The following is a 23207-nucleotide window of genomic DNA, read 5'->3' on the forward strand; positions in this document are numbered from 1 at the left end:
TTATTTTTGCTTTTATTTCCATTTCTCTAGGAGAGAGATACAAAAAAATATTGCTGCGATTTATGTCAGAGTGTTCTGCCTATGACATATTCCTCTTAATTACAGATGTGCCTCTATCCAATATCAAGACAACTTTAGATACTTGAGTTTTCATACCTAGACTTAACACTAGTAGTTAAATAAGCTTTATGACATCCTAAAATACCAAAGTATTCATATATGGCTTCCTTTTTAACAAGATGCCATTTTCTATTCTAAAATAAAGCTTATTTAAACAAACCAGGGACTTCCCTGGTGGTCCAGCGGTTAAGACTCCATGCTCCTAATGCAGGCGGCCTGGGTTTGATCCCTGGTCAGGGAACTAGATCCCGCATGCCGCAACTAAAGATCCCGAATGCTGCAACTAAAGATCCCCGCGTGCCACAACTAAGAAGATCCCACACCCTGCAACGAAGATCCCACATGCCGCAAATAAGACCCAGTGCAGCCAATTAATTAATTAATTAGTTAATTAAAGAAAAATAATAAAGCAAATAATAAAAACTGTTCTCAACATCATGGGAATTATCTCAAGGTCAATAAAGATTAATATAAAATAAAGCAAAATAAAGAGTCTTCTCTTTCCTATCCCACCAGAAAACAAAACACACTCAAACCCCATTTTCCTTCATCCAGCAGACTGGATCCCAGTTTCAGGAGACTGAGGTGGACTTCTCCACAGCCCCTCTGGGGTCCCACACAGGTGGCTTTGCTTACCGACTTCAGTAGAGAAAGATGACAACAACACTGGCGGAGTCTCAGCAACTGTGACAGTATGTGGGCGGTGCTAGACGTCTGCGAGTCTGCTGCCACGGAGAGCCCGGGCCCACTGGACCCAAACTCCTGGGCCACTTCCAAGAAGGAAAACAGACACAGGAAATAGTACAGGGTTTAAAACAGAAATATGGGGAAGAACCATGAACTAAATGAGGAGATTTTAAACTTCTTTGATCGGAGGTTCAATCATATAGTTTTAGCTCACTTCTCTACCAATTAGAGAAGTACAAAATACTGGTTTTCTTTATAGACCTACTTGTATTTTAATCAAACAGATTTTGAAAATAACTAAAAAGAAGTTTAGATCACCAGGTCTGGTGCCTGCACGTCAGTAGATTTTACTTTGGTTTGAGATTCCAAGCTAAGGTCAAGTCTCTGCAATCAAGAATTCATGACCCCTCACCCCCCATTTCTGTAAGTTTACCAAATCTGCATCCACATTTTCATGAGTTTTCTTTATTTGTAAGCGTCCCACTGCTTACCTCTACTGAATGGATTATCAGGGCTTCTTCCAGATTGGCTGCCCCCACTTTCATGTCTTTTTAGATAGGATTGCAGATCTGACCTGCCTCAGATTGAAAACGAAAATGCACATAAAATGGTCGTTAAGACCAAACAGGTTTACAATGGTCAGTGTTTAACTGTGTTTGCGGTAGGACCTTGAAAAATTGTAAAAGCGAACTTGTTAAATGAAGGTAGGCTCACAGCAAACATTGGGCAAAGGTAATAAAAAATAATTACTTTAAAAGCCAAACCACTTAAAAATGATTAATAAATATTAACAAAGATTAATATCAAATATTAGTATTATATTTAATATCAAGTTAATATTAACATGTAATACAGTAACATATTATTTAGTATAAGTTAATATACTATTATAATATTTATTAATAAATATAAGGTATACAAAGAGAAAAAACGTATTTACATTGGAAGTGAGAGGTACCAAATAAATAGGAGAGTAGAAATCTGGAATTCAGGGAAGGATAAGAGCTTTAGAGCAAGTGCAAAGGACAGATGACAAGAAGGATTACTGGGCAGTTTTTTAAAAGTTCCAATGAGAGGCTGGGTAACAGGTCAAAGGTCAGAGATATACTTTCTTAATACAGCCCCATGAGGAACAGAAAGACCTGGTGTACAGTGTGCACACCCTAGACCTTCTATGCAAGGAAGCCAATGGAGAACGGGTTCAATGTGTATGTGAGACAAAGGTGAGCTGAGGAGAGGTGAGGAGAGAGAAAGGGAGGTTTTTTAAAAAAGGAACACAGATACGCAACTTGTCAATAATACCGTAATTACAGTTAGAGGAACCTTGACCCTCGACTCACTCCCAAGCAAGAACAAGAATAAAATAGATGCGAGAAGGTGCTTCTTCATGGCACACACCTTGATCTTGCAAAAAGGACACTATAAACATTTTCTTCATCTTCAGAAAGCTTTAAATGGTGCAACTGAAATTTACGCTGGGGGAGCACCACCTGGAAGAGTAAAAGAAAAAAGCAGCTGGGATGAAGTTATACAAATTAACTGAACATTAGGGAGGACACTCCCCAGAGTTGGCACCAGAAATCTAGTCAGGCTCTGGACAGCAGCTCCCACCCTTCCCTGAAAACAGGACTGCTCTAACACACTGCACACGGGACTGCTGTGACACGAGGGGCAGGACAGCAACCCGAGGGTCTCCTCCTAGGAAAATGGGAGACTCAGAGGCTCCTGAAGCAAAGCAGATGGCGGTTCAAGCCGAGTCAAGGACATGGTCGCCCTCCTTCCTGGCCTCCCCCAGGGACATGTGTCAATGGGATTACCAAGGGCTTGCCGGTGGGGTCCAGCTGGTCTTTTGTTCTCCTCAGCAAAAGGCTCTTGGTTAAAATATTTAACCGTTCTTCTCCTTTCTTTGAACCATTGTCAACCTGACTCCTCCACAGACTGAGTTCATCAAATGGAGAACAACGGAGAAATCTTTTTCATTGGAGAAGGAGGATAGAGAATAGGAAAGAAGCATGGGAGGATGGAGGAAAGGTTCAAAGACAGACATAAGGTGAAAAGCAAATCAGATTTTACATGCCATCCAGTCATTTGTAAACGTCAATTTCATAGCAAAACTCTGCTAGACAGAGCAAAAGGATCCAAGTCAATAACCACATTATAAAAATGTGAATTTTCCCATTAACAACGTCTATATCGTCACAACAGGACATATAACCAATAGCTAGCATTCATTCCTAAAACTTCAAAGGCTAGTAAAGAAATTCTGTATCCTCTCATGAGCTGACTCGAATTAAAACAAGTATTTTAAAATCAGCCTTCCTTTCTGTTTGCTTCAAATAAATTGTAGTCCTGTCCCCAGGCCATATGTTTTAAAGTAGAAGTAGCCCCAAACATTCCTGGGACTGAAGAAAGTTGACTGTTGTTTCCTTTAATTTAATTGGTCCCTTATTTTTCCATATATAGGGGCTGGATGTCATCAAAGTCCTATATCAGCCAATCAACAGATTATATCTCATAAATATTAATTCTTCTTCCCTTTAAAGGTTGACAGGCTTGCCACCTGCTACACAAGATAATCTGGTACACACTGGAGATATGAGATATGAAATAATTATGAAGCGTTACCGACAGCGTTCACATCTACATAATCCAAAGAGTTTTACTCACTTCAGCAGTGAATACATGTCCAACAAGTTGTTCTGAATGGGGGTTCCAGTGACAGCCCAACGGGCTTGGGCCTGGAGCTTACACACAGCCAAGGAAGTCTGCACTCGGGGATTCTTAACATTGTGAGCTTCATCCAATATGATTCGAGCCCAGACTACTTGAAGCAAAGGTGATGAGACACCCTGGAAGAAACACAGGTGAAATCCAATAAGAGTATGGGAAAACGTGCATGTCATCAAGAAGATAAGGGAAAATAACAAGCAGGCATCGAAGACCCGCTCTTACCTTCAAGTCTGAGGGCTTAGATCAGGTACACTGAAATAAGAATTAAGCTTAAGAAACCAAGAGTGGTTGGACAGCTACATATAAAAGAATGAAATTAGAACACTTTCTAACACCATACACAAAAATAAACTCAAAATGGATTAAAGTCATAAATGTAAGACTGGACACTATCAAACTCTTAGAGGAAAACACAGGCAGAACATTCTCTGACATAAATCTCAGCAAGCTCTTTTTTGATCCACCTCCTAGAGCCATGAAAAGAAAAGCAAAAATAAACAAATGGGACCTAATGACACTTAAAAAAGATTTCGCACAGCAAAGGAAACCATAGGCAAAATGAAAAGACAACCCACAGAATGGGAGAAAATATTTACAAAGCGACTGACAAGGGATTAATCTCCAAAATATACAAACAGCTCGGGCAGCTCAATATCAAGAAAACAAACAACCCAATCAAACAATGGCTGGAAGATCTAAATAGACATTTCTCCAAAGAAGACATACAGATGGCCAAGAGGCACATGAAAAGATGCTCAACATCACTAATTATCAGAGAAATGCAAATCAAAATTACAATGAGGTATCACCTCACACCCGTCAGAATGGCCATAATCAAAAAGTCTACAAATAACAAATGCTGCAGAGGGAGAAAAGGGAACCCTCCTACACTCTTGGTGGGAATGTAAATTGATACAGCCACTATGGAGAAAAGTATGGAGGTTCCTTAAAAAACTAAAAATAGAGTTGCCATGATCCAGCAATCCTACTCCTGGGCATATATCTGGAGAAAACCATAATTCAAAAAGATACATGCACCACAATGTCCAGTGCAGCACTATTTACAATAGCCAGGACATGGAAGCAGCCTAAATGTCCATCAACAGAGGAATGGATAAAGAAGATGTGGTACATACATAAAAGTCTACTTTTATATATAAAATACTAAGCCAGACACAAAGAACATTTCCTACTCTCAAGGAGCTCACAATCTAGCAGGGGAGAAAAAATAAAACAAGCATAAAGATCATTACACACAATGTATATATAGTAAATCCCACGGGATAATTCAATACAGGACAGTAGGGATCTAGTTGGTCTTGTTCACTGCAGTATCCCTAATACCTGAAATACCATCTGGCATGGGGTAGTGTTACAACAAAAATAGAAATGAGGTTTTTCCTCTCCTGATAACAAGGAAGATAAAGGGAACAATGAACAGGGTGGAGAAGGAGCATAAACTGGCCTGAAAGAGTTAACCAATCCTAGTTTTATTTTAACTGTTACTAATCCGTAGTGTCTGTAACTAGATTTGTCCTTCACAAAGCTAACCCCTAACACTCTCTGACTGTGTGAATTACATCCTGCACCTGACACTCTCCATCTCCATGTGAATTACATCCTGCACCTGGCGTTCACACTCCCTACACTCCCTTGTAGCAAATCACCCCTTGTAGCGCTCTGCATTTCAGAAAGAAGGTTGCGGGTGGATAACCCAGAGATGAAGAACGGACCCAATTACCAAATCACCCCTTGTAGCGCTCTGCATTTCAGAAAGGAGGTTGCGGGTGGATAACCCAGAGATGAAGAACGGACCCAATTACCAAATCACCCCTTGTAGCGCTCTGCATTTAAGAAAGAAGGTTGCGGGTGGATAACCCAGAGATGGAGAACGGACCCAATTACCAAATCACCCCTTGTAGCGCTCTGCATTTCAGAAAGAAGGTTGCGGGTGGATAACCCAGAGATGAAGAACGGACCCAATTACCAAATCACCCCTTGTAGCGCTCTGCATTTTAGAAAGAAGGTTGCGGGTGGATAACCCAGAGATGAAGAACGGACCCAATTACCAAATCACCCCTTGTAGCGCTCTGCATTTCAGAAAGAAGGTTGCGGGTGGATAACCCAGAGATGAAGAACGGACCCAATTACCAAATCACCCCTTGTAGCGCTCTGCATTTCAGAAAGAAGGTTGCGGGTGGATAACCCAGAGATGAAGAACGGACCCAATTACCAAATCACCCCTTGTAGCGCTCTGCATTTCAGAAAGAAGGTTGCGGGTGGATAACCCAGAGATGAAGAACGGACCCAATTACCAAATCACCCCTTGTAGCGCTCTGCATTTCAGAAAGAAGGTTGCGGGTGGATAACCCAGAGATGAAGAACGGACCCAATTACCAAAGCACCCCTTGTAGCGCTCTGCATTTCAGAAAGAAGGTTGCGGGTGGATAACCCAGAGATGAAGAACGGACCCAATTACCAAATCACCCCTTGTAGCGCTCTGCATTTCAGAAAGAAGGTTGCGGGTGGATAACCCAGAGATGAAGAACGGACCCAATTACCAAATCACCCCTTGTAGCGCTCTGCACTTCAGAAAGAAGGTTGCGGGTGGATAACCCAGAGATGAAGAACGGACCCAATTACCAAATCACCCCTTGTAGCGCTCTGCATTTCAGAAAGAAGGTTGCGGGTGGATAACCCAGAGATGAAGAACGGACCCAATTACCAAATCACCCCTTGTAGCGCTCTGCATTTCAGAAAGAAGGTTGCGGGTGGATAACCCAGAGATGAAGAACGGACCCAATTACCAAAGCACCCCTTGTAGCGCTCTGCATTTCAGAAAGAAGGTTGCGGGTGGATAACCCAGAGATGAAGAACGGACCCAGTTACCAAATCACCCCTTGTAGCGCTCTGCATTTCAGAAAGAAGGTTGCGGGTGGATAACCCAGAGATGAAGAACGGACCCAGTTACCAAATCACCCCTTGTAGCGCTCTGCATTTCAGAAAGAAGGTTGCGGGTGGATAACCCAGAGATGAAGAACGGACCCAGTTACCAAATCACCCCTTGTAGCGCTCTGCATTTCAGAAAGAAGGTTGCGGGTGGATAACCCAGAGATGAAGAACGGACCCAGTTACCAAATCACCCCTTGTAGCGCTCTGCATTTCAGAAAGAAGGTTGCGGGTGGATAACCCAGAGATGAAGAACGGACCCAGTTACCAAATCACCCCTTGTAGCGCTCTGCATTTCAGAAAGAAGGTTGCGGGTGGATAACCCAGAGATGAAGAACGGACCCAGTTACCAAATCACCCCTTGTAGCGCTCTGCATTTCAGAAAGAAGGTTGCGGGTGGATAACCCAGAGATGAAGAACGGACCCAGTTACCAAATCACCCCTTGTAGCGCTCTGCATTTCAGAAAGAAGGTTGCGGGTGGATAACCCAGAGATGGAGAACGGACCCAATTACCAAATCACCCCTTGTAGCGCTCTGCACTTCAGAAAGGAGGTTGCGGGTGGATAACCCAGAGATGAAGAACGGACCCAATTACCAAATCACCCCTTGTAGCACTCTGCATTTCAGAAAGGAGGTTGCGGGTGGATAACCCAGAGATGAAGAACGGACCCAATTACCAAATCACCCCTTGTAGCGCTCTGCATTTCAGAAAGAAGGTTGCGGGTGGATAACCCAGAGATGAAGAACGGACCCAATTACCAAATCACCCCTTGTAGCGCTCTGCATTTCAGAAAGAAGGTTGCGGGTGGATAACCCAGAGATGAAGAACGGACCCAGTTACCAAATCACCCCTTGTAGCGCTCTGCATTTCAGAAAGAAGGTTGCGGGTGGATAACCCAGAGATGAAGAACGGACCCAATTACCAAATCACCCCTTGTAGCGCTCTGCATTTCAGAAAGAAGGTTGCGGGTGGATAACCCAGAGATGAAGAACGGACCCAATTACCAAATCACCCCTTGTAGCGTTCTGCATTTCAGAAAGAAGGTTGCGGGTGGATAACCCAGAGATGAAGAACGGACCCAATTACCAAATCACCCCTTGTAGCGCTCTGCATTTCAGAAAGAAGGTTGCGGGTGGATAACCCAGAGATGAAGAACGGACCCAATTACCAGGTTGCCTGATGCCAGCTGTGACTGTTTTGAAATAACGCAGGAAGAAGAAAAATGCAAGACCTTCACTACTTTGATCCTTATCACCTACCCCAGACTGTGAGCCCCACCTATAAGACTTCTCCTGATTCCCCAGGGATTGCGGGGGGGGGGGCGCGTTTTTGAGGTGCTGGCCTGCTGTGTTCCCTCTTTGCCTGGCAAAGACTAAGACTACCCTTTCTTTTCTCCTCCAAACTCTGTCTCCGTACTTCTATTCGACATCGGTGCACAGAGAGCCAAGATTTTGGCATCAGCAGATACTCAATATTTGGGGAATTAAAGGGGTGCGCGGTGACGTAAGCAAGCACAAGGTGCTAGGAGATGCATTTAACCAGAGGGGGAGGCAAACCATTCCATTCAGAGGGAGAACAAAGGCACAAGAGCAGGACAGATCTTTGGTACAGCTGAGCATGGGGTGCCACTGGGAGGGCTGGGGTGTGGGGGAAGAAGGCCACACAGGCAGGGCAAGACTGTAAAAGGCCTAATATATCATGTAAAGGGATGAGGGTTTTAGCCTCAAAGCTAAGAGGAATTACTGAGGAATCTGAAAAGTTAATCATCCAAGAGAAGGCAGAGTTGGTCATGAGATAGAGAAGCATTCTAGAGATCTCCCCAAATACAGAAAGCTGTGAATATCCTATTGTACTAAGAATAAAAGCATATGCAAAAGAGTAGTTCTTGGGACAACACTGTATTTTCAGAGGGAAAAAGCCCACAATATCTATGCAATAAAGCCTCTACTCTATGTAACTGAGACTACCCTGGACACAGCAACAAACATTCAGGTTTTTTCCCCTGGTTATCATTTAGCCTCTGGCCCACTGTAGCCTTATTATTTGCAACCCCTTTTCCTAGAAAGTGGAGGAAGGCAGGGAATAATGGCTTTATATGAAAATACCAGTCCTAACACGAAATATAAAACACATCCTGAGAATATACCCCCAGAACTCTCAAATAAACACTGTTTAACAAGTGAAGCTTTCCTTTATTCATGTGATATGACCACCACCTCAGCTGCAATGTAGTTATTGTTTCTAAAACACAGCAAACTACTGTACCATCTCCACCTTTATTGCTGAGGAGGTTGTCTAGAGTTAAAAGAGAAGGGACAGAGGAAAGAACTCTCTGTTTCCACAGGTGAAACAGTTCGAATGTTCATGACCTTATGGGAGGGTACCTTTGCCATCTCTAATGCTGTGAAAAGACTCCTATTAAACGAGCCGCGATTCCAACCCTACTTCCCTGGCAGCACCCACGTCTCACCTTCACACTGAGGTTTGCACCTGGCATCTCTCCCTCTTGCTTCTTTGTGGGAATCTCCTTGGCCAGAAGGCTGTAGGTAGTGACCACGATGTCATATGTGGAGAGGCTGCATAGATATAACAAAGAGCAAAAGTTAAACCATCCCACCACGACTCTGACAATGTGAGACAGAACTGGTTCTTTCAAAAAAATGCCTACGGCTGGAAGGACAGACAGCAGAACTCATTAATTTATGTCCTTAATTCACACACACATGACTCTGGAGAGGTAAATTTTATACACCTGACTTCCTTATTGCTTACCACTGGTCATTTTTACAGATTATTCGCTATAACTAGAACAGCCTCCCTCTTCCCAGCCAAGTCAGAAAAGATCATCTCTGGTGGGGTCATATTATGCTTGAAGTGATCTGGCAAGAACAGAAAGCCGGGTAGGGTTGGAAGTTAATATTTAGTTAATTTGACATAGATGACACTAAAGTCCCAAGGAAGTAAGAAACCCTCGAAGTACTGTTCATCTTACAGCAATGGTGTTTTCTCCTCCTCATTCTGTAATGGATTTGTGAAAACCCATTCATCTAGCTTTGACATTTGGGCATAAAGATACATGTTGTACACTTTCAGTTTACCTCACCTATACTCTTTACATGTAAAGATTCTTGATGAAAAGCTCAATTCTTTTTCCAAGGAAGCTTAATATTGTGTACCTGAAAGAACTTCAATAAATACTTTTGATAAAAATGTATTTGGGGGCTTCCCTGGTGGCACAGTGGTTGAGAGTCCGCCTGCCGATGCAGGGGACGCAGGTTCGTCCCCCGGTCCGGGAAGATCCCACATGCCGTGGAGCGGCTGGGCCCGTGAGCCATGGCCACTGAGACTGCGCATCCGGAGCCTGTGCTCCGCAACAGGAGAGGCCACAACAGTGAGAGGACTGCGTACCGCAAAAAAAAAAAAAAAAAAAAAAAAAAAAAAAGGCCCCCTGAGCCAAGATGCTGAGCACCTCATACTGACTGCAATATTTCTGCACTTACACTTTTGCATGTTGATCCCGGTTTGGCCCATGATACAGATAGACTCTTAGTTTGTTGCTGCTCACACGTTTCTCCACCTCACTTTTCCAATGATGGATCAGGGAAGCAGGACAGATGACTAGTGTTCCATGGGAAGTGAACTCAGAGGAGTCTTGAGAGGGGAAAAGAAAATCAACACCTCGTTACATTCATTAAATAGTTTTAACTTCTTAAAGGCATTACCTCTTTCCCTTGACTGACACTTATTCCTTCAATCAATATTTTTAACAACTGCTGCTTCTATTTCTACACATAGCTTATACCTTGGAGATACTGAGGGTCTGGATCTAGACCACAGCAATAAAGTGAGTATCACAATAAAGTGAGTCACACAAACTTTCTCGTTTCCCAGTGCATATAAAAGGTATGTTTACACTACACTATAGTCTGTTAAGTGTGCAACAGCATTACGTTTTTTAAAAAAGGTGCATAGCTTAATTTGAAAATACTTCATTGCTTAAAAATGCTAACATCATCTGAGCCTCCAGCAAGTCGTAATCTTTTTACTGGTGGATGGTTTGAAGTATTGCAAGAATTACCAAAATGTGACATGGAGACGCGAAGTGAGCAAATGCTGTTGGAACAATGGCGCCAAAAGACTTGCTCAACACAGGGTTGACACAAACCCTCAATTTGTAAAAAACAGTATCTGTGAAGTGCAATAACGTGAAGTGCAATAAAATGAAGTATGCATGAAGTAGAATAGAAAACGGAAGAAATAACCTTTTAACTCAAAACCATTATTTTCCCCTACAAAAGTGGAAGAGAGAGAGGCTAAAGAGGGCAAGGAAAGTGGGTAGCACATGACTTCACTTTAAAAACCCAAAAAACCCCAGTGTGGTTTCACAGTGGCCAGAATGTAGAAGCTGGATCATTTCCTAACTCATCCTGAGTTGATTCATTACAAAGGAGTATTATTACTTTTCTCTGAAAAGCATAACTTAATTACATTCACATTAAAGTATAAGTACAAAATTCCCTAGGTCAAGCGAACATTACTTCGGAACCAGTTAGTGCCAGAGTATTTGTACCACTGCCCTCCATCCTTTGTGTGTGTGCAGGTGCGCACATGCTGCTACTACACACAGGGACACAGGGTCCAGCTGCAACAGTGGTCACTAGAGGCCCTGAGAGCAGATGGCCACAGATTCCTTAACTATCTAACCAACTGAGAAATGTACATGTGTACATGGCAATTTACATGTGGTGTTGGCTCTACATAATATATAGGACCTTTAAGGTACTTATACAGTTATTACATTTTAAAAACAGAGGTTGAAATAAGAGAAATTGTCTAGAATCTGGAAACTTCTGGTAGTTCAGAAACATGGAAAACAGTGTCTGCTATGGTGGCTAAAATCTGAATTTGTCACAGATCTTCTTTCAAAAAATAATATATTAACTAATTTGGATCTATCCTATAGTTATATCCTTAACATTAACAAAAATAATCATTAGGTTTAAACTAAGTTTTCTGGAGCCTTAGCTTTCTCCATGAAATTGTTCCTAATCACAGGTCAAGCTAACCTTATATTAAAAGGAAAAAATGATCACTTCTAGTTAGCGTATTCAGTGTCAGAAATGATACTACAGTAAAGTAGTCTAATGCTAGTTTTCCAATAAATTAAATATGACCAAAGGCATCCTTTCATAGCTGAAAAATTTCCACTCTCCACTGCCTCACATGATGTAGGAAACAGCAGGTGTTTGAATACCATTTGTGGAAAGCCAAGCCAAAGCCGTGGTTTTGTCCTTTTCTTTGTTTTTCTCTTGATTCTTCTGGGTCAGGATGAGTGCAATCATTGTCAGGGTTTTTCCTAACCCCATATCATCCGCTGGAAAATAAAAACACAGATAGGAGAGGTAACTATTTAGGGCAAAGAAGCAGCTCAGCTTCAAGAGAAGCAGCCCTGGGCAGATACCAGCCCTGGTCCTCTGCTGTCAGTGCCATTCCAGTCACCATGCTTTGCCTCCTCTATTGAAGCCTTTGTCTTTCTTATTAAAATGAACGCTAACTCTTGCTATTTATTTTGCGATCTAGGTCAAAGACATTTACTAGGACTTTTGTAAAATTTAAAACTTATTATTTAGATCTTATTCGAGTCTCCGTGTTATATTGTTACTTATCCAATACATTCATTGATATCTCCCTCAGTTTGATGATGTTGCCTAGTCTTATTTATTTCCCTGCAAAAGCAAAAAGGTCCAGTAGATATAGCCTACCACCCACTTTACTACCACACTTTTGGAGTTAAGAGTTAACTCAAGACAGTCCTCCATCCCCTTAACTTATTCGTCAAAGAAGGTCATAAACTAGCAGTTCTTGGGTACCATCATTGTGCCGGTTACTGAGCTTATCCAATTTACTATTTATACCCTATAAAATATTATTATCCCCTTTTTAACAGTTTAAATACTCATTCTGACGTAAGCAGAAGTAAAATGTCACAACATGGGCTCTGGTTCAAAGTCTGGTTCTGCCACTGTGCAGAGCTAACACAGCGGCTGACTGCTCTCCTTTGGAAGGTCAGCTTACAAGGCTGGCCCTTGGCTGGCACCTGGGAACTTGGATTTCAGGAGGGGTCCCCCCATACTAGTACAGTTTATGCTGAACACCTGCTTTCCTTCTGGAATCTGAAATTTCAGTACCTGCCAGGCTGAAGCTGCCTATGTGACCAGCCCCCAGTAAAAACCCTGGGTACCGAATCACTAACAAGCTTTCCTGGTTGGCAACATTTTACATGTGGAAGACTTAAGCACACACTGAGTGACTCCACTGGGACAGGCCTCTGGAACTTGAACCTGGTTTCCCTTGGACTTTGCCCCAGGTGCCTTCTTCCTTTGCTAATTTTGACCTATATCAAATCAAATCGCTCAATTATTATTCAATTTATTTGACTGTAATAAATTACACCCACGAATATGACTATATGCTGTGCATCCTAGCAAATCATCCAACCTGGAGCTGGTCTTGGAGACCCAGACACAGCCACTTACTAGCCATAGTGGACATCTGTCATGCTTTCTGGAAGTTGAGCACCTTGGAAAATTTTAGCGTGACGAGTCTGCAAAGCAGAGCCTGGAAAACTTACTTCCTGCCTCTTCTGCAGCTAAGGCACCAGCAGCATGACCTGGCTCTACAGAGCACTTACACTCACACCAGACTTCGATTCAGATGTGAGTAACTTTAGAAAAGAGGCTCCCCGAGAAATGCTTTCTACAGGAGAGGTTGGAGACGGCAGTGTTTGATTTTGGGGCGGCAGTGCTTTCTCCTACTGCTCGATGGCACAGAGCAGCCATGACAGTTCTTACAGGACACTCCGTTGGTGACTCGACTTTGGCCATTGCTCCTAGAAGTCCAGCCCGGCCCTCCACATCTCCCAGAGATTCTGTGGGTCACCACAGAATAAACCCTCCCTCTGCTTCATCAGCCACAGCCAAACTCTACTGCCTGCAACCAAGACCTGACTGATCCTATGGCTGTGTACTCTGGAGCACGTGGCTTAAACTTCCCACACCGCAGTCTCCTCATCTGTCAAATGGGGCATTAGAGTACCTACCCAGAGTTGAGAGGACTGAACGAAGCACTGCATTTGTTGGCTCTTAGCCTAACACCAGACTCACCCAGGATTCCTCCTCGTGGCTTCTGGCCTTCCCGCCATAGCAGCCAGGCTAATGCCTGCTTCTGGTGCGGCAGCAAAGGGATCTGACAAAGGTAATAACTGAAAGTTAAGTACCAGTTCCTGATGAGAGGCTATGCCGCAGCCTGGCCACATGGACTCCATACTCTACTTGTTTATTTTCTCTAAGTGACCCTCCCAATATTCTAGTTGTCAGATCAGTCGCTCGTTTCGCCTTGAAGTCCTGGACACCTCCCTCTCACCACACGTCCTGGTCTGCCCCGGACAGTTGTCACTGATGCCAGTTGTCCAGCATGTCTATCAAGAGCCGCCTCTCCCGCTCTCAAGTGAGAGTCCTGCTTTGTCTGCTTAATCAGCCCAAGTCAGTTTTTACTGTTTGCAGCCGAGACCTCTGACTGGCCACCCGACTTTTACCAGCCATTCCACTGGCTCTTCCTCATTATCTCTTAAATGTGCGTCTCCTCTCTGTGGGCAATGTCCCAGTCCGCACTGCTAGTCATAAACTGATAGCCCTTTAACTGGGGGCCCACCTTCTAGGCTTTCCTTCCTCCAGTTTATCCTGAACTCTGTGACATAAAAAACCTTCACAAAACATCCCTGCTCAAAATTCTACAGTGATTCCATAATATCTCTTGAGCCATTCCAGTCTAAGTTCCTTCACCAATGCCAGGCTCCACAGCAAGGGACTCTTCCTGCTTAGTTACATCACCTGCTGCTCCCAGCTCAGGCACTGATGTCACCTGATTATCACTTATTAATACCAATCTCTGTATCTTCCCTCTGAGCACCACTCCCTCTAACTGGAGTATTTGGTTTCTACCCTATCTCTAGGCTTGCGGTTTCTTTAAGGCACAAATAATACTGCTGACCTAGAGTAACTTTTCTTTTATTTCGAATCCCTTTGTACTTTGCATACAGTCCACAGTACACGACAATGCACGTTTTGTCTTACAGTCATTGTCTAGTTGTCTTACATAGGTTGTACGTGCACTTTCACCCCAACTAGTCCACTAAGAGCAGCAATTCCTTTGCAATCTTGTGGCACCTACTGAAGCTCAATAAATGGATCTGTTACTGCTACAGACATATATAACTCTATGACTTTAAGAAAAAAAAAACTGTTGTTTTTTTCTTCTCACTGCTAAACAGAAAAAAAGAAAATACTGCAAGGGAAGCCACTTGAGCATTATCTGTAGAAAAGATATGTCAGAATGGCACTCTGATGGGCACTTTCACAGTAGTTGGTCCCCCTCCTCGTGGGCGCTGGGATACTGTTATGAGACACTCTGCCCTGTGGGCCTTCCTGGCTCACCTTCAACCCAGCTGGATCCTCTGCCACAGCTGTCTCACCAGGACGTGACTCAAGTGATCGATGCAGCTCATCAATGGCTTCACTTGTGATTTGCCACACTGCGCGAAGGCGACCTTGGCTCATAGGGCCTGCGTACAAATCGAGGTTACCTAAAAGTGCTGCGAGTATTATGTTCTGGCCAGAGCTGCAAAAAGGCAGTTCATAATTTGCCAGATGATGGACCTGTATGGACTAAAAATTCTTGCCTCCAGATTCTCCTAGACTCACAGGCTTCATTATCCCTAGTCTCTGTTTGTCTGTTATTATTTTTTTTTTTTTTGCGTTATGTGGGCCTCTCACTGTTGTGGCCTCTCCCGTTGCAGAGCACAGGCTCCGGACGCGCAGGCTTAGCAGCCATGGCTCACGGGCCCAGCCACTCTGCGGCATGTGGGATCTTCCCGGACCGGGGCACGAACCCGTGTCCCCTGCATCGGCAGGTGGACTCTCAACCACTGTGCCACCAGGGAAGCCCTGTCTGTTATTTTTTAAAATCACATTATCAAGTGTTCTAATAGAGGACAAAATAAAGTATAATAAAAAATAAGATAACCCATAATATTTTTTTCTCTTTCAGCTTTGAAGAGGTGGCAGGGAAGAAGGTAATACCATGAGAATTTTCAGAAAAAAAGACCCCTGGGGCTGGATGCAAAGAAGAAAAGCCAGCAATAGAAGAGGTTGAGCAACAGGGAGTCTGCCGAAGTTTAGGCAGACAGGGAGAGACAGCCCCTACAGTGTGCGTCCCACGCTGCCTGCACAGCACCGAGAATATAATACTTGAGTGCTGAAGCCCACTCATTCTACACAGAGAACTTCTACTGAAGTTCATTAATAAACACAAGCACCTTAGCTGGTTGCAAGTTTAGGGATGAAGTATCCAAATAAGAGATTTCTAAGACAAACAAAAATTAATTATTGATTTAAATGTTAAAATGTTTTTAAATGAAAAGGTGTTTTCATGGAATTCTTTCCTAAACATATTACATAACTTCTTACCTTAATAATCCACCATAACTTAATTTCTCTAGGCAACTCCATCACCATGGTGATTACTGAATGACGCTGTCACACAGCAGTGTTCTTCAAACAGTCTGGAGCATAGCTATGCTGTGCCACTGGACCAAGTACTTTTTCTTTTTTTTTTAATGGAAGTATAGTTAATTTACAATGTTGTGTTAGTTTCAAGTGTACAGCAAAGTGATTCAGTTACATACATACATATTCTTTATATATTATTCTTTTTCAGATTCTTTTCCATTATAGGTTATTACAAGATATTGAGTATAGTTCCCTGTGCTATACAGTAGGTCCCTGTTGTTCATCTATTTTATACATGTAAGTATGTTTTCTCTGTGCCCTTTTAAAGAGACCTTTGCTTCATCTGGCACGCCATCTATTCCTCACCCGCTTGTTGACTACTGCCCTCCAACCTTTCTCCCCTCCTTTCCTCCTGTTTTCTTTTTTCTCTCCTTTTCCCTCCCTATATCTCGAGCAGTTCTCAGCTGGGGGAAAACTGGCTTTAGCTTTTCTCCTCGCTGCCAGCCCACTCGAGGTCCTGTGTCTTGGTCAGCAAACCAACCAATCATATTACATAGTTGAGGCTCTACCTGGGATCTTCATTCTGTGGGTGCTTCTGAATTCATTGTCTTCTGCAGAGTTCAGGATGGAAACGCTCATTTAAATCGGGTGGTGCTGCTCTCTGAGTCTACTGGTCATGGTCACATAGGCCCCTGCTCTGCCTCAGTGCACACACACACACACACAGGACTATAAACATATCCACTGGCCTGCCTCCCTCATCATGCTATGAGTTCAAGTTTTCATTCACAAACATTTACTGGATGACTCCCATACGCCGACCACCGGGCCGACCGATCAAGGACTGTGAACAAGGTCATTGAACAGGGCAGACAGTCTCTGCCCTCACAAAGATCTAAATTACGCTGCGTATAAACTTAGCTGAGCATCACGAGCTTTACCACACAGGCAACTCAGAATGGTTTCTCCCTTTTCATGGTTACAAAGGTATCTACGAGGCAGCATTTAACTCGTAGATGTAGCAGTTCCCACCAGGGCCAGGCCCTCGGATCTCACCTCCACAGCACTGATCAGACCCTCCAGCAGCCTCCTGGCGGGCAGCCTTCAGTCCTAGACAACCCAGAGGCTGGAGATCCCGGCCCTGCAGGGGTTTGGGAGGCACCAAGTGGGGAGGATCAGTGGTCGTTTTGGTGAAGTTACTCTGCTGTGGTACTTGAGTGTTACTCTTCTCATTAGTGCCTGCTCAAAAAACAAAGGAAGAACAGATTACACTTCAGAAAAGTGAAGGAATTCTACGCATGAGGTGAGGTCAAGAGAGGGTGGGATCGCCATGAGCTGGGGAAGACTTCTGAGAGAGCACAGCATTTAAACCATTTCTTAAACAATGGGAAAAAGACTTGAGTCCACAGGAAATAGGAGGAAGTTTTTATAAATCACAGGTATAACTTATAAAGGAAGCTCAGTAACAGACAACAAGATGAGCAAGTGAATGAGTCAACCTATTCTTTATTGAAACGCCTCTCGAACGTCTCCTGAAGTTCATGCAAACTGCGGGTTTGGGGGCAGAACCCCTTTTACCTTGCTCTGGGGAGAGGGCCAGGGCACTCAGCGCATCCTCCAGCTCCTGAAGTTGCTTGAACAACTTCTGACCCTTGTCTGGAAGAGCCTGGATGTTCACAGATGCCAATGTGCTCTGGAAAACAGATCCTATAACATGGGTCGCTCCTCTCAAGTCATTAGAAAGAGAGTTTCAGATTAAAATAGCCTAAAATGCTAAAACTCTGAAATCACGGTCTTTTAACTATATGTGTGAAAACCAGAAACTTTTTTCTTTCTAAACCCAGGTGACTTACCAAGCCTGAAAATATAAACATAGCAAAAGGCAGAAACCAAACATTCACCACTAAAACCTTTCTCACGTTAATATATCTAACTTGTTTGTGGTGTCCCTTATCTGCCCACAGCAAGCAATGCTCCAAACTTACAAACAAAACACAGGTCAGTAGTACCTTCTTTTGTTTCAGCTGTGTTGTGAGGTACACACGTTGGGCTTCTGGGTCTGAAGATTCTCCCTTCTTGGAAACGCCTGAGTCAGGAGAAATTTTTCTTTGCACACTCTGACCAGGGAATTGAAGGTTCTTCTGTGAGTCTAGAGTCAAGTCAAAGAGCAAGGGGCTCCCTGGCTTAGAGGAAACAAAAACAACATCATCTTCCTCACTGTCACCACTGCTTGTATCGGCGTCTCGCATCTCTCCCTGGGGGTGCCCTGCGGCCAGCGGTGCAGGCTGAGCAGCCGGTCCCTTTGGAGCAGGCGTGCCCCGGGTCTCCGGCTGTGCCTGCAAATGGCCCTGGAGCAGACTTTTATGGAGGGTCTGCGTGCTTGTGTCATTCTTTGCCTTTGTTTCTCTAGCCTCCCAGCTCTTGGGGTGCTCCTTGCTGAGGTGTCCCCCTTTCAGGGACTGGCTTATTGGGTGTTGACTGTGAACAATTCGAGGCAAAGGCTGAGTTTCCTTTTCCCTTGGAGGTTCTGATTCTTTTTGGAGAGAATGCCTCTCACCATTTGACCTCTCCTGAGATGCAGATGGTTCTCTCAGCTCATTCCCACGGACCTGTTTGGATTTCATCTCAAAAAGGTTTCTTTTGTGCACCCCTTCAGCCTCCTTTGCAGCACTATGAAACTCTGTCTTCTCCCCTCGCTGCGTCTCTTGAACAGCCGATTGTTTTTCCTTTACCACCAGGCCAGATGAGAGATCTTTCTCCATCCAGCACTTAGATTCAGGCTTCTGTTCCTTCTTTTGATCCAGGAGTGGATCTCTCTTTTCCCTTTGCTTCTTATCAGCTGTCTTTTCCTCATCTTCACCTTTGATGAACTGCTTCCGGAGGGATGGTTCTTGATTCTTGTCAATTAACTTGAACGGGTTTCTCTGCTGGCTGGAAGGATAACGAGATATCTCAGAGGCATGCTGAGACTTACTGGTTACAGAATGTTCTTCGGAATTAGGATCCTAAAAGCAAAGGAAATAATCTTAATATAAAATATTAAAGCAACCTTAACATCTAGAATACCCTTTTTCAGAGGAAATGGAAACACAGTAAAAGCAGTCCAATTTTTCTGAATGTTCCTAGGATCATTTCTCCCTCTAGAAAGGACTGCCAAACTCACAAAGAATTCGTTTCTTAACAGTACTTTCAATGCTTGGTTCCTTCTCTGTCCGTGATCACTGCTTTTCCAGGCCTCAAGGAACAGTAGTGACCAAGCCAAAGTGTTTTAATAATAGCAATAGCCACAATGTATACTTTTCATGAAAAACTATTCTCTCAAGATGAACTTTTCCCAAAACTTAAACAGTACCCTATACTTGCTTTGATTTTGGCTTTAGGAAGGTTTCACGGTGCAAATCCAGAATCTTAAGTCCAAGCTATCTCCCTACAAAAACAAGTTTCATGACCTTGTACAGTCTAGCTCCTCATGTACTGGATTTCTGTAGGGTCTCTCCTAATTCTCACATTCTAGAAGCTTATGAATTATACTCAGCTTATACCAACATCAAATAGATATCAGTCTATAAAAACATGCTGAAGTTAGTCAAGTAAATTTAATTTTTTCCCTAAATAGCAGGATACTAACTATATTTAAGACCCAAATGGTCCTTTGAATTAAGAGTCCCAACAAGGTCTACCATGCTTAAAGAAAAGAACTGTCTTTCAGAGATAGTACAATGAAAACCAGTTTATACCGGACTTCAGGGTCTTTTCAGGTGATCCCACAGATTAAACAATCTTAATAGTCAGGTTTGAAAACAGATGAATAATTCCTACCTGCCATGGGATATTTCCACACCATTGCTTCCCCTCTGCCTTACTTCTAACACATCGGAAGAATAACCTAATGAAGTATAAAACAGAAATAATCAAATTTGTGAAAATACATTAAAACAAGAGATAAATTTGTTTTTAACCCAAGAAAACATCTTACAATTATTTGATACCAGCTTTCAAAGGTCACTTGAAACCAATTACTCTTATATGTACGACAGTTAAAAATTCTTTATCTCACAGGATATTTATAAGAGCTGAGAAGTGAAAGGATACAGATGTCATGGTAACCAGAGGGTATTCATAGATTTATTCTTTTAACTCTACAGAATAACTGACATGGGAACACTGATCAGCAAGGACCGCTAAAATCAGAAAAAAGGAGATAAACAGACATTATGTGTCCCTAATGGGAAGCCATAATACTTCCCATAAAGTAAAAACAAACAAAAAAACAAAAAAACCAAGCCACGGACTTCCCTGGTGGCGCAGTGGTTAAGAATCTGCCTGCCAAGGCAGGGGACATGGGTTCGAACCCTAGTCCGGGAAGATCCCACATGCCGTGGAGCAACGAAGCCTGTGCGCCACAACTACGGAGCCTGCGCTCTAGAGCCTGCAAGCCACAACTACTGAGCCCACGTGCCACAACTACTGAAGTCTGCGTGCCTAGATCTTGTGCTCCACAACAAGAGAAGCCACTGCAATGAAGAGTAGCCCCCGCTCTCCACAACTAGAGAAAGGCTGCACGCAGCAACGAAGACCCAACACAGCCAAAAATAAATTTTAAAAAAAACAAGCCAAACCAAAACAAACAAAAACTAACCTGAATCTGGTCAAACTTGGATCCAATTACCGATTTACAGGAAATACAAACAACAGAGGAACACATAATACTAGACCAGGGGATGTAATCTGCAAACTCTTAACAGTGGGAAATGCTATTAAGATAAACAACTTGATTCCTTCAACAAGTAAATCACAAGGGAGAAAAAAAGATTGGGGGGAACCTACTTAAGAGACTTAAAAAACCTATCAATCAACTGCAATCTGTGGACCTTATTTAGATCTTGACTTAAGCAAATGAACAAAAACTACCAAAAAATAAACTATTTATAACATTTATGAATCTACTAGAAATCTGTACTCCAACTGGTTAAAGAAAAATAGTTCATATCTTTTAGAGCTACACACTGAAATATTTACAGAAGAAATGACATTATCTGGGATCTGTTTCCAAATACGGCAGGAGTTGGGGGGTGGAGTGGGTAGGGTATATATGGAACAAGATTAGCCATGAATTGGTGATTGTTGAAGCTCATGTGCTGTATTATTCGATCCTAATTTTGTATATTTTTCCAATTTTCCACTAAGAAAAAAAAGACTGAATACAGACTTACATCCCAGTGCAAGACAGTCCCTGCTCACACAAACACTACCTATACTCCAGCTATCCAGAAATGGCTACCCTGTCCCATCCTCAAACTAAGCCACGCACTCTCCATCCTACTGGACTTTGCATGTGTACCATCCTCCATCCAAAGGATGTCCTCCTTATCCCTATTTGCCCACCATTACCCTATCACCAGCTGTCATAGTCCTACAGGTCCCTCCACACCTAGTTCAAGACATACCTCCTTTGCAAGGTTTTCCCACATCCCCTGCCCTGTTCATTCATTGTACTGCTTCTCTATTTTTGTTGTATATAGCTGAAGTACACTTGTATCTGCCTGTCTGCCCAACTATATTTTCAGCAACCAGAAGGCTATAACCATATATGATCTCTTCATTCGTAACTAAGCTTCGCCTTTTGTACATAATAGTTAAGTATTGCTGAATTAAACAGAACCTACTGATTTTTTCCTTACCCCAAATGACTTCTCAAAAACATGTAATCAGTTAAATAAGAGCTTTTAAAATAACATATTTTAATTGTTTAAATAGGTAATATACTCAATCAAAAAGTGTAAAATGGCAGTGAAAAGCACCCCCTCCTCATATGTTCCGTTCACATCCCTCCCAAGTAACCATTTTCATTAATTTTTTGTTTGCCTTTCCAGAGATGGTTTTAATGCATATTCAGGTCAATATAATATTTTATTTCTTCCTTCTCTACTCAAGGTACTAAATACCTTGCTTGCTTTTTTTTTTTTTAAACTTAACAATGTCTTGGAGATTTTTCTATAAAAACATATACATAAAGGACTTCCATATATATATATATATATTTTTTTTCTACAGCTGCACAGTTTTTTACACAGCTGCAGTTTTCCACTATAAGGATGTTCCATTATTTATTTAACCAGACCCTCTTGATGGGGCCAGTTTGGTTGTTTCCAATTCTTTCCTATTAAAAGCAATATCACAACGAATAACCTTTTGTATATGTCATTCACATGTGTTTTAATATATCCGTAAGGCAACTATCTATATCTCATACTGTGGATTAGAGCCTTCATTGTTTTTCTTCATCAATTAGCTTCTAGGTTTTATTTATTAGTTCTCTTTTTGCTGCTTTCTAACTCATTAAATTTGTTTTACCTGCACTAATTCCTTCTTTCTGCTTTCTTTCCGTTTAATTTCTTGTTCTTTTTCAAACTTCTTAAATTAGTACTGTGATATACAACAGTAATCACAACAGTCTGAGTCCTAACTCAAAAACAAACCCTGAGCAGGTCACGACCCCTCAACGCCATGCTTCACTTGGACATAGAAGCAAAGATAACAAGCCCCAAATGGACAAGTATTCCATAAACGTCAAGTTAAAAAGAAAACAGGACCAGCCCCTCTCATACAAACTCACAGTTTTCCCATTCAAGCTCACAATTTTAAAAAACATGTATTGGTTTCTACTTTTTCTTACTGCAATAGGATACTATATTGAACATATAGTTCTGAAAATTTCTGAAATGCCTTGAATGCATGAAAATTCAAAGTACTGGCTACTATTAAGGAGTACTACTACTTATGAAAATAAGTCAAGAACAAATTCCTGCTGTTGTTGAAAGTGCATCAAGTACTTGAAACCTTTACTGAAAGAATATTTTATAGTATCTGTTTTAAAGCCCACGCCTCAAAGACTTTCAGGAGAAGGGCAAGATTTGGAGAAAGAGGGAAGAAAACAACACACACTGAGCATCAACTATGTGCTAGGCACAGTGCAAAAATGCTTCTACTTACATTTTTATTAAAATCAATCTGGGTGGGCTTCTCTGCTTTTAGGATAAAAAGTTTGTTACATTTATTAAATTGTAAATCAACAGAGAAAGCAGTGGAAATATATTCTCATAGAGAAAGCAAATACTGATTCCACTATGAAAAAAGAGCATAATTTCTACAG

At 42.4% G+C, this 23207-nt stretch overlaps 1 protein-coding gene across 4 annotated transcripts in view; it reads right to left on the reverse strand.

Moving 5' to 3' along the window:
- The window catches only part of TTF2 (transcription termination factor 2), a 44463-nt gene that overhangs the window by 12341 nt on the left and 8915 nt on the right, over positions 1-23207 (reverse strand). For 2 of the 4 annotated variants that reach the window (XM_022583959.2, XM_022583961.2), the window contains exons 4-17: positions 19874-19940; positions 18064-19059; positions 17633-17747; positions 17111-17293; positions 14981-15129; positions 13652-13733; positions 11743-11862; positions 9989-10139; positions 8959-9064; positions 3475-3656; positions 2625-2778; positions 2206-2297; positions 1299-1381; positions 757-890 (exon numbers count right to left, since the gene is read on the reverse strand). In XM_022583959.2, coding sequence (XP_022439667.2) covers positions 757-890; positions 1299-1381; positions 2206-2297; positions 2625-2778; positions 3475-3656; positions 8959-9064; positions 9989-10139; positions 11743-11862; positions 13652-13733; positions 14981-15129; positions 17111-17293; positions 17633-17747; positions 18064-19059; positions 19874-19940 — 2614 coding nt within the window. The remainder of the gene's footprint in view (positions 1-756; positions 891-1298; positions 1382-2205; positions 2298-2624; positions 2779-3474; positions 3657-8958; positions 9065-9988; positions 10140-11742; positions 11863-13651; positions 13734-14980; positions 15130-17110; positions 17294-17632; positions 17748-18063; positions 19060-19873; positions 19941-23207) is intronic. The other 2 variants (XM_022583960.2, XM_089917101.1) reach the window with 2 other exon arrangements.

This window comes from Delphinapterus leucas, chromosome 1 (genome assembly GCF_059928025.1).
Source record: "Delphinapterus leucas isolate spDelLeu-1000000601 "Yukka" chromosome 1, BTC_Dleu_Yukka2, whole genome shotgun sequence".
NCBI lineage: Eukaryota > Metazoa > Chordata > Mammalia > Artiodactyla > Monodontidae > Delphinapterus > Delphinapterus leucas.